This window comes from Pavona decussata, unplaced genomic scaffold, assembly GCF_977016875.1.
Source record: "Pavona decussata unplaced genomic scaffold, jaPavDecu1.1 SCAFFOLD_53, whole genome shotgun sequence".
Lineage (NCBI taxonomy): Eukaryota > Metazoa > Cnidaria > Anthozoa > Scleractinia > Agariciidae > Pavona > Pavona decussata.
Window position 1 is genome coordinate 1,120,001 of NW_028145475.1, and position 12,022 is coordinate 1,132,022.

Consider the following 12,022-nt stretch of genomic DNA (forward strand, 5'->3'; position numbering starts at 1 on the left):
ATTCGTAGGGATGAGGTGGTCTTCAAAGGCCAAAAAAATGAAGGTAAATAATATTGGAATTTCTCAAGGAGTTGGGGGTCTTAGCAAAATCCCTTCTTGTACCTTACTCCTCGCGAAAGTATCTAGGGGACATTGCAAGACAAGAAGCCATGGTGTAGTTGTTGTAAATGAAGGGCAAACATACTACACTGTCCATGAAGCTTCCTGAGCTCATCTTGTCCCACATCCTCTTAAGAGCTTGGCAGTAGCAAATCCTGTCACTTCAGGTATTGCCATGTAAATCTATTAAAAAATTCATCAGGATGACTCGCTGGGGGAGGCGATTTTGTAATTTTTATCGTTTTGTGTCCTCTTCCAAGAAGTGTAATATTACTTTCGAGAGGGATCTTTACCAAGTCCTGTCCCTTGGCTGCTGTCCCCCCTCAGCGGATTGCTGATAATAGGTCAACCAAGAATCATTAAAAAGTTTTTCTTTTTAATATGTGCTAATAATGTGAATTACATAGGACATGAGTCTTTCCAGTTGTAGCTGTAGAAAATTATCTTTATTATGTTTTTCCAGTGTCACATATTTACCTAATGATGCATTAAATTTTCTTTCTGAAGAACTGAACATTGCCAATAACGTAATGAGTCATGTGTTTAATACAGAAGTTTATTGAATGGCTAGAGCCATAGAGCCATAAAGAGTATAAAGGATTTATATCCAATATAGGGGCACCTTCTATTTGTCAGATTAGGCCAGCCAGTTCGTAAGTAGATAGGTATGTACTAATTTGAAGAATACCTATGTTTTATTCTAGTCTTCGAATTTCCTCAAAATAGCACATAACAGTTTCAGAGTGACTATTTATCAAGATTTTGCAGCACCGTCCCTTCAAAATGGCGCATTTGATTTACCGACTGGCTACTCCGATCGACCAGTTCTGGCAAATGGAAGGCACTCTAGGTGTCTATTGTTGCTCATATTTCCCTCAGTTTTGGAATATAGCACACCTGACAATTTCCTTGTCTGGCTGTCGTTTTTGTGAAAACCCATTTAATCAAGCAGGTTTTTTCCCCTAACATCACATGCTACTTGACTGTCCATCTTTGTTTTCGTACAAACAGTGTTAATAGCAAGTTCTTTTATTTTAACAATACTAATAGTATTAACAGACGTTTTACAGAAGATACAACATCAACATCTACCATCAATAGGAAAAAGACCTGCTCATATACATGGCATTTTCAGAAATGATAAGCAAATGAGAAAAAGTGAGGTGACTTGCAAAATAATGCAAATTAGGGAAAAACTGACAAAACAAAAATTTGTTTATGGAAGCATGTATTTGTGTATACAAACCGTGCCAACCTAAAAGTACATTACTTTACAATTAACCATTGTTTCTCAACAGCTCTGGATTATGACTGAACAGGACCTTACACTGACATATATGGAGAAAGTAATTAAAAAACTTGGTTTGATAAAAATTTAACCCCTATTTCAAGTAATTTTTTTTATCAAATGTACAAATTAATATGGAACAAACCTAAACAGAATAATAGTTATTTCATCGCCAATACTTTTAATATGCCTTAATATGCTTATTTAGCTTTGGTTATTACCAGAGCTAAGAGCATGATAATTACAACAATTCCTAAAAATATTATACACAACATTTTGCGGGACGCTTTCTGGTGCTTCTCACCCTGGTGAAAGTAAAAATAACACAAATGTAAGCATAATTCAGTTACAAAAATCAGGATGAAAGTACCTTTAATCTCAAATTGTAGTTGGCTAATGGGGATGATCATTCTTCTCGTATTCTCACTAGGGGATGACTGTTCAAGGGAGACAATTTTATAATTTTTGGAGGCATATTATCTGAAATATCCCTCCAAAGGGAAATGATTATTTGAGGGACGGAAAGGGAGAGTTTGTATTTAAAAAATACAGTATGCACACAAGAAAACATGGTTTTTGAAACTTCTAAGTTTTCTGGCCCAGCAAAATCACTAACCCAGTGCAGGGAGTGGGGAAGGCATAATGTTTAGTATTAAAAAAAAAGGATATCTCTAGCAATAAAGTACTGTAATAAACATTTATAAATTTATTGCATTTCAGTACATTATTAGATTTGACTTTATTGCAGGTATAAGTATACTGTTCTGAGGTTAACAACACTGTGCACATGTATACTATTCTTCCAAACTAGGGCCTGAACCTCAGTTATGCAGAATTTCAAGCTGAGAATGCACACAATGAATTAGTAATTCAAAAGCATCACTGAATGCTTTAGGACTAGATGAAAGATTTTCATAGGTCTTAATAAAACAGCATTTTCCTGATTGATGTCATTTCAGACCAAAATTAAAGAAGAGTTTATTAGAATCTAAGAACTAAGTTTTTACAGTCTAGTTGTCTTTAAGATTTCAAGTGGTTCCAAATTCTGGTTAGCTAAGATTCCCTGACAACTTTTAAGCACAACAATTTTAAAACTGTTAATTAAAAATTTACCAAGGTGTACATCATTTTGTACACACCATTCCACATCACAAATTTTGGTCTGGATTCCAGTATAGGGGCCCTGTGATTTGGAATTTCATTATCAAGATTGTTAAAGTTCCAGGCAGCTTGCTTTAAACAAATTTTGAAAAAGTATTCAAAAGACATTTATTTAACTCTCTTTCTTTTGGCAAGGAGGCATGCATGATAATTGAAAAAAAGACAATTTTACTATCTTGAGAAATCTAATATTTTTGTTTTCAGTCATTTTTAGCATTCAGTTTTAAACTACAGTAGGTCCACATCAGCCCTTTGGCTGCCTGTAGTCTTAAAGCTACTTTTAATATTAAAGGGAAAAAATGTGAAATATTACTTTTTTTTTCTGATACAAGATAAGGAGACACACTTCAAGATAAATAAAGTCTCACAGTTGATTTTGAACAATTAAGCTATTAGTTGAAAAAAAAAAGCAGCTAGCTGCTATGTTTCTTACAGAGCATTCTGTAGCAGAAAAAAAAATTATTTATTTGAAGAAATTCTGTTTTCAGTGCACAAGTGTCACATGAGTTTTGCACAGCACCCTTCAGGCTGTCTTACATCTACTGACCTTTCTAAGTTGTTCTAAACCTTCTTCCACTTTAATGGCAGCCTGTTCTACATTGTAATCTATTCTATCCAATATCGTACCCTGTGGAGATCAAAAGCAGTGAATGTTTCAGAAAATAATCCATGCCACTTAATTAAAATTTATTAATTACAAATACCAACTTTTTCAGTTTAAATTATTCATAAGAATTGTAGCCAAGAGCTATGTCAATGATCACAATTTTACTGAAGTCCCGGTGTAAGAAGATGATAGAGACAACTTGGCCTTTAGAATCCAATTTTCTCCAAAAAAACCCGTCTCTATTTTAGTCTACAGATTTGTTACCATGTTAAAACTTTTGTTTTACTTTAAACAGAGAAGAAAGGAAAACATTTCAAGCATCACTTACAGTTGATTCGGTTTGTTGTTGGTTGAATTTGAGCCGTTAAATCACAACATAAATATGGAACTACATTTCTGACACAATAACCAGTCTGTATGCACCAATGTCGGGCTAACCCTTACCCTCATGTCCTTCATCTATGACACAGGCTCACATTTAGGGAAATAAAACTCAAACTGGTTTGAAAATATTTATACCAAAAAATATTTTTAACCACAACATATACAAAGTATATTAAAACAAAAGGGCGATGAATCAGAGTTTTCTTTTTTTCTCTTTAATCTCAAAAACAATTGTGTCAGTCTGGGCAGGGTAAACAAAACATTTTATTGGGCAAGGCAAAAGTTAAATGCACTTTCTCACCTGTTCAACAATCATGGTAGCAAGGTCTCTAAATATTTCATTAAGTTCTGATATGGACTGCACTATGGATTGTATTTCTTTTTCCCTCTGCTCTATTAAGGCTGTATTTTCCTCAGCAAGTCTCATCTGATCTGATGTGAAACCCTGTTAACAAAACAACCATTATGCGAATATTAAAAGCATCCAAATTCATTCATTGAACATTTGGGTCTGCATGAAGGATGGAACCGTTACGCAGGGGAACATTTTTGACCAACAAAATAGTAATGTTGGTTAAATGTTGAGGAATAATATTGGCCAAAGTCAAATGCAGGCGACACACAGCCCAAACTGTTGGTACTGTAACCCACTTTCTGTCACACAAAGGAACTTACTCCCATAAGATGGAATGCTAGTCCACCACAGGATTACCCACAGCATTTAGTCACTAGCATGCATTTTATTCACCTAGGTGACAGGAGTCAATATAGAGCAAAGTTTCCTGTCAAAGGAAAGATCATGATGATAGGCTAGAGAAAGTGGAAGAGGTGCTTACTACTTAAATGGACAGTATCACGCTATTTTTAGGAAATCGAAAAGACACTATTCGGTTGATAGCAGCCAAGATATAATGACCAAAATTCCATTACAAGACCACCAGAATGCATTTAGAAACTATCCACGGATATTTTCGCCGGCAGATGACCAAAATAAGAATGGGTTCAAATTTGCAAACGTTAGGCCGACGTTTTCAAATTTTGCTGTCATAAATTGATTGTACTATATTTAGGTTCAACCTTTCATCTCAGTAGGATCGCTATCAATATTTCTTTAAATTAGCGATTTAGAAATTAATTAACAGTGTTCAAAGTTTAAATTTAGTGAATTTTTGCCCCAAAACATGATATCTCCCATGATACTGCCCCTTTAATGACTGCACATACATTTTGCACATCTTGGGACGGTCCAAAAAACTTGGGTTTCTTTTAAGAAACCCAATGTACGTGCCTACTAATACAGAGGTATTTTAGCACCGTTTATGACTATGTAAGAAAAGTAGGGCTTAGTATTAAGTAAGGGCTGTTGAAATCCAAAGAGAAAATTGGGGGTAACCACTCATTTCTTAGAGATAATTTATTAAGCTTCCATAATTATTTGGGAACAAAAAGCCATATATTGCAATGTATTTCCAAGCTTTGTAGGATTATTGTTGCTTAATATCAATATCTCTCTGAAAAATCTGTGGTTGCCCCCAATTTTGTTCTTGGATTCCAATATCCCTTGCAAGATCTACTTTTACCATATAGTCATAAAGTGTGCAAAAATACCTCTATATTAAGAAGTACATGTACCAAGCACCATCCTTAATCATTATACCACAACCACAGACTGCAACACCATCTTTAAGGAAGCAGGATCATGGATGTGGGCTACAGAAAGAGAACAGTCCTGTCTGAGTACATCAGTTTTGACTGTTTCTCTTCATCTCTTGAGTGACAAGAAACAATGCTGAGCAAAGCCTTTTGTCTTAGGAATATAAAGCTCCAGTCTTTACAGTATGTCAAACATCTGGCGACCCCTGGGAAACAGTAAAACATGACTTACTCTGTCATAAAGTTCATCATCCTCAACTACATCTTCATTCATGAGTGCACTGCTCGTGGCTGGTAGACCTGTGTCAAAATACTGCCTCTCCCTCTCTTCACGGTTCTTTAGTCCTGAGAAAGTGGGCATAAAAATTTGACTTTTTTTTGTTTAGTACTCTGTTTTTTAAGTTTTAGTCCTTATGATCTTCAGCCACATTTATTAGAAGTTCTGTCAGTACTTACATTTAGAGCAGATGGCAAAAATGTTGAAGTAAGCCCACCATGCCATACTCCAGTGCAGTTCACTTTATTCAAGAATGTTAAATCAATGGTTTCGAGGAGAAGAGGCAGCAAATTCATGTGAATTTAGTCTCACATAGCCTCCATTCATCCACTTTTCCTTTTTTAAACAAATCATTTGTTCCTTCTCTTTATTTTGTTGAGCTTCACGTACCCAGGAAAAATTACAGCCAATGGCTATTATTAAAAACATTCCTCTTAGCTTTCTTAAGGTGTCTCCCTAGAGTTTCAAGCCCAGGCATGTACCAAGGATGCGAGCTGAAAGTAATATGTACGTGCAAGCTGATGCAAGCTCATACAAATCAGTGAGCAAGTCAACAACACAGCTCAATTTACAGTCCTGGAGTAGAAACTTAAAATCACTTCAAAGAAAACATTCTCTGTAACAGTTTTACAAACCAAAATATTGCTGTTCCTGTCTTCAAAGATAACCAAGATTTTAAACCCCGATTAGTTTGCAACAAAATTAAAATTAAATCCTAATACACACTGACAAATGCCTGTGTTTGAGTAGTTTTCAACTCAAGACTCAAAGGCATTATTTTACCATTGAGGGTTCAACTACACAGTTTTGTTCTTGATTATTACATTTTGGGGAATTTAATGAATTGGTGAAACGAAAACAAGAGAAAAAGGGTTTTGGTGCATAAGATAGTGTGCATTATATTATAGGTGAAAACCCTATGGAGCCACCATAAACAAGTAATCAACCTCAGCCACTTAACAATTACTTTTCAAATATGATGACTGTCCTTTCCTGAAGTTGAGTGACAGATCTTGTAGACTAACAGCTAAGGACGACATGACATTTTTTAGAAGACGCTGCTCTTGCTTTGAAGTGCCTCGACTTTGTCTTCCTATTCTCTGAATTGATCCCTGGCATTGATGGAACATCTACAAAAAGAAAAATTAATACAAGTTATGTACAGACTATTCAATGACCACACCCACAAACATCACCAACTGGGAGACATGCCTCATTCCTAGCCTCATATCTTTAAACAGTAGGGACCAAAATCTGCAAACCTGAGTTATTTCTTTAGTTGTTATTTCTATCGTTTGTTCCTCGTCCACACTGTCATCAAGCGTCGGTCGGTTGAGATGGCGATCATGGAGAGTAGACAATTCTTGCACTGGCAAAGACACAAGACAATGATCAATGTCTTAATTCTCTTCTCCATATCTGTACATTTCCAACAAGATAGGAGATGAGAATGTACAACAGGAAAAACTGAAATTGTCACATAAACTGAATGTCATTTGCCAGGCAAACAAGGCAACAATGACATTTCATTTTTTACGTGGGATGATGTAGTCAGCCAGCGTCTTAAATTCGGTAGCTCATTCCTTTCGTAGTCTTGGGAGTCAAAAATTGCCTTGTTTTTTTTTTAACTTTCCTGTATCACATGCCCGTCCCAAAAATATTGTGTGATTTTTATTGGCTGCATCTTCGAATCACATGCAAGTCAGGTTGGATTGCACCATAAATGTTCATTTCACCAGAAATTTGCATAATTTTGTTTACGACGTCACTGATGCGGCACTTTCCACGGTAAAAGCGGTAAATCGAAAGAATAACGTCTAAGACCCTGTCCACACATATCCGGATATTTTTGAATCCGCAACAATGTTATCGGATTCAAAAATTTCCACTCTGGAGAGTGGATTCAAAAATTTCTGGATTTGCTTGCGAATTCGCTTGATGTGTGTGGACGATAGCCGTAGCCGGAAAGAAAAAGTTGTGGATTAAAAAATATCTGGATACGTGTGGATGGGGTCTAAGAAGCACTTGACATTTAACACGGTGGAAATTGGAGAGTTCCTGGCGAAGGAATCATGCTTTGTTTGACAGTTGTAGAACCACGATGAGATTGAGAAGAGGTCATTTATAAGCTTATGTTATTGTATTAAATCACTAATGGATTTCCAGTACAACTACAACTAACAAGGGAAACAACATAACATGATCATCGTGACTCAAACTATTCCATTAGCAAGGATAGTTTTGTCAATCTGCGAAGCATACAATTGGAATAAATGAATCAGCATCACGTGTAAATGCCAGTATAGGCATCTTGTTTTTAAATAAATCAACACTGGACACATTCATACAATGTGCTGACAACTGAATACAAGACTACGCAAAAACTAAAGTAAGCAAAAAGGGATTTAGATAATCACAACCTGGGCATGATTTGATAAGCTTGCAAACTGGAAGATACAAATGCTGTTTCTCATTGGGTAAGAGGCAGAAACTAAGTAATGGAAACTCACATGAAACACTATATCCTAACTAAGCCCCAGACCCCTTCAATAGGGAACTTAACCACAGACGTTTTTGAGCCACTGATGGCAACTGGAAATTGAATTTTTTCCTTTATGGAGCGTTTTAACGCCATCACGTTCGCAACGTCAAGCCACAGTCATCGTAAAGAGCTTTTCTTGTCCGTGATAAGGAGCAAAATCACGCCACCCAAAACGAAACATTCGACTTCAGGTTGCCGTCTGTGGCTCACGAACATCTGTGCTTAAGCTCCCTAATATGTCTGAGTACCTCACACCACACCTATTTTGCAAGCTTTAAGCAAGCAAGAAAACCATTACTATTGTCTTGTTAAATTCCAGTAATCACCATGTTTTCTCACTTTTCCGACATTAAATTTTAGAGTTTTAATTGATTGGAAAAGTACACAAGATTAGTGTGTACTTGGTGGCATTGATTGAAGCTCTCTGGTGAAACTCTTTATGTAATGCCCTCTCTTAACAGAAAACAATTAATTATTTCGTCCCTTTGCAACCCCTTACCCCTTAGAATTTCCATAAACTTCCATGAGACGGGTATGGATATGTTACAGGTCAAAATTAACTTTAGGTCATTTTTTTCAACCTAGGTAATAAAAAACTCCTCCTCCCTTTTTCCCACCAACCTCCCCTCTCTTATTCTTGTATTCACCCCCCCCCCCCCCTTGTGTCCTACTTTACCTCCCCCACTACTTACCTTGCCCACCCCATACCCCAATTTACTGTTTAGCCAGTAACAATGAAAGAAAGATTTTTGTCTGTACTTACTCAGGGCTTGAACTCTCGACCTCCGGGTTTGTAATCTATCACCTATACCACTAGGCTATCGTGGAATCGTTGCAGATTTCCCTACATTTCTTTGTTTTCTTACTCATATGGCACCCAGGCCTCCTTGGTCAAAACTTAAGTTATGCAAAACTTTGTACATGCGTAGTTGAACAAAACCCTAACCCTTTAATCATCGCTTAGACCTAATCAGTAACCCTGGTGACCCTAAGTTAAGCATGCCCTTTGTTCAATTATCATAATGGTAGATCACCAAAACCCCAACCAAACCCTAACCCTTAAAACCATTGCTTAGGCCTAATCCGTAATATTAACCTAGGTTAAAAAAAATTACCTAGGTTGAAATACATTTAACCTGAAAATAAATTTGACCTGTAACAGATATTTTCAGGAACTATAGAATAAGTTTACAGGAAACATTGAGAAACCATGAAATTACTGCAAAACCACTTTTTAAGAATATTTTTATCTTAATGGATTTACCTTGAAACTCAAAAGTTTCAAGCAAAAAGCCAAAATCTAACTTCGGATACTTTTCTCAGATCTTCAGATAAGTACAAAATTATCTTGGATCATAAAAGACAAAATCTGTTAAATATTACAAGTTTCATGAAAACCAAGACTTTGAACCTATTACTGGTAATTTTTCATTATTATTTTTTTGTATACTGCAGTAACACAATGAATAAAGAAACAATTAAAAAATGTCTTTGAGCTTACTTCGTTGTTTTATTCTTGTAATTTCATACTGAATCTGCAAAGAAAGAGGAAGATGTCAGATCTGAGCTTCATCCATCTTAGAAGGGAAAATATTTAAAATGAGAGTACTTTTCAAAAGTATCAGGTAAGTTTTAATATTAAAGATATTCCTACCTCCTCCACAACATCAACCCTGGTAAAATAAGAAAAAAGGGATCAGAGTACTGTCACAGACATTCTTATTACTTTTTACTTCTAAAACATCAAGTTAATAACAATATTATTTATACATGTAATTATTAATATTGGTTTTGAGAAATTAACTATACTTTACCATATTGAAAATGTATCCTATGTCTCATTTAGAGTTATACCTGTATGTAACACACATGGACATAATTTTGTGAAAACATGAAAATCAGTAAATCTGTTCTATAAAAGTATCCTTTTTTTAGAAAGCACTACGTGCTATAATAGAATGTACTCTACAGTACATTTAAACTTCATTTTTCCCTATGATTTTACACAAGTCATTGGATTTGTCACTTAACAGATAAATCACATTTTACCGTTGCTAAATCATTGAGTTGATCATTCAAAAAATGCAACAATGCTCTGTTATTTTTCAAAACAGTGCTCGAAACAAACAATTCCGGGGGCTTGCTTGCTCCATTGCCTTTCAAATTTTCCTTGGAACAGCAGCATTATATCCTCAAAACTCAACCACATTTTGCCCTGGACAGATGGCTTAATGGTGTACGCATCTTTTATGCAGGCAATGATTCTAAGGTAGAATTGAAGAAATATTACTACAGATTGATTAAAGATTGATACATGCTGCAACTTTGTTACATCATGTGTCAATCCCTCTCAATTCCTTGTTTGTATTGGTTCTGCATGCCAAGTTGGTTCTACCGCGCAACTACGGGACATCTTTTGAAGAAGCATTACTGAAACTGCTCAGCTTCTTAGTGAAGAAAGAAGATTTGGCATAATCTGTAGTCAGAGCATAAAATTGAAGGGATTACTATTACCTTAGGTGTATATATGTTGTAGGTTAAAATGAATCCAGGTTAAAATGATTTCAACCTAGGTTGATTTGTATTTTCCTTTGTTAAGGTTGGGTAATTTACATCTGAAACAAAGGAAAATACAATTTAACCTAGGTTGAAATCATTTTAACCTGGGATTCATTTTAACCTGCAACATATCCACCTTGTAATTATATTTAATGGCCCAGCGGCTCGTCAGTGGAGTTCACCATTTTAAGAACAAGGTGTATGAGTGGTTCAGTGGCTCACCAGTTGAGTTATACATATTTAAGAGGGACTGACAAGCCATCAATCACGCCAGCTAAAAAAGGTATATACCAAGAAAGTGGCCCTGCTGGTTCTACCCCCCTCCCCCTCCCCCAAGTCAGCAGTCAAATCGCTCATCCCTGGCCCAGGGCATTCAATACTTAACTTTACAAGACTTTAACCCCTGTTTTCTACGTAGAGTGAAGAGTGGACTGCCTGGTTGAAGCCCGAGTGGTTTTGATTTAATTTGATAAAAACTTTTCAAAGACAGGCCACATAAAATTTATGACTGAATATTTTATGATTATTTGAACAACATACCGTTCTATTCCTTCCGTTTTAACGACAATTCTCCTTTTAAAACAATCCATTTGCCTTAAAGTGCATAAATGTTATGACTGCAAAATTACATTACTCGCATAAAAGAATAACTGACAGGTAAATCATACCCACCATTGTGGCGGTAAAGAACTGATTCCTCCGGCTTGCACGCCGAGTTCAAGATCACTTGTTCTTCTTACAAGCGCAACAGTGTCATCGTCCTGTTAAAATCCAAACAAAATAAATCATCTTCAATAATCTTGTTCATTTCCTTTAGCCTGAAGAACGCAGCGTATGCTTTCGTGGCGGCATATGTAAGGTACAGTACCCCTGGGCTATCACTACGTACGGAGTCACCGAGCGAATAGGCTTTGAAACGTGTGATTTCCGTGCGGAGATTAATGTAAATCTCCGTCTGACTTCTAGTAGCCATTGTTTTTCCAACGTTCCATTGACTCCCTGGTACAGGGAAGTTTCGGTTAGTCGAAAAAAACTGAAAAGATTCCTGTAGTCAATGCCAATCACACATCCGCCATCTTCGTTACAGCTGCCAATATTTGACCGTGAGAAGCTGGGCAGAGTATCCGACGTTCGCCACTCTCCCGTAAACATCCGATGTTACCCGATTATACCCGATGATAGGTTCGACCGGAAATAATTCGGTCGGGCTTTCTGATTCATAGAAAATCTAAAATTTCAACAAATGGTTTTATGAAAAAGTACGGTTTAAAAGAACTACACTTACGACATCGTTCCAAAAATTCCCTGGCCGTATTCGATATTGAAGGTGATTATTCCTGAACCGCAGAAAGAGATCGAAGTGCGAGCGCTTGACAAGTTTTGACATGATCCGTATCACTATAAGATAAACGAATTTTTAAAAAACTTTAAATAGCCTCGGTTGTTGATGTT

The 12,022-nt window shown here is 36.3% G+C and overlaps 1 protein-coding gene across 3 annotated transcripts; it reads right to left on the minus strand.

Annotated features, from left to right (window-relative positions):
* Nucleotides 1-455: 455 nt before the first annotated feature.
* LOC146480346 (syntaxin-16-like) lies at nucleotides 456-12,013 on the minus strand. 3 transcript variants are annotated; one of them, XM_085109505.1, is made up of 10 exons: nucleotides 11,856-12,013; nucleotides 11,243-11,331; nucleotides 9,666-9,684; nucleotides 9,513-9,546; nucleotides 6,732-6,838; nucleotides 6,437-6,599; nucleotides 5,425-5,537; nucleotides 3,841-3,984; nucleotides 3,096-3,176; nucleotides 456-1,692 (listed from the first exon to the last, which is right to left on the minus strand). In XM_085109505.1, exons 1-10 carry the CDS (start codon nucleotides 11,955-11,957, stop codon nucleotides 1,588-1,590), a joined length of 957 nt encoding a protein of 318 aa, XP_084965631.1. In that variant the 5' UTR covers nucleotides 11,958-12,013; the 3' UTR covers nucleotides 456-1,587. The 3 variants fall into 3 exon arrangements, with proteins under 3 accessions (XP_084965631.1, XP_084965630.1, XP_084965633.1); XM_085109504.1 differs by lacking the exon at nucleotides 11,856-12,013 and adding an exon at nucleotides 11,439-11,673; XM_085109507.1 differs by lacking the exon at nucleotides 11,856-12,013 and adding an exon at nucleotides 11,460-11,667.
* Nucleotides 12,014-12,022: the final 9 nt, after the last annotated feature.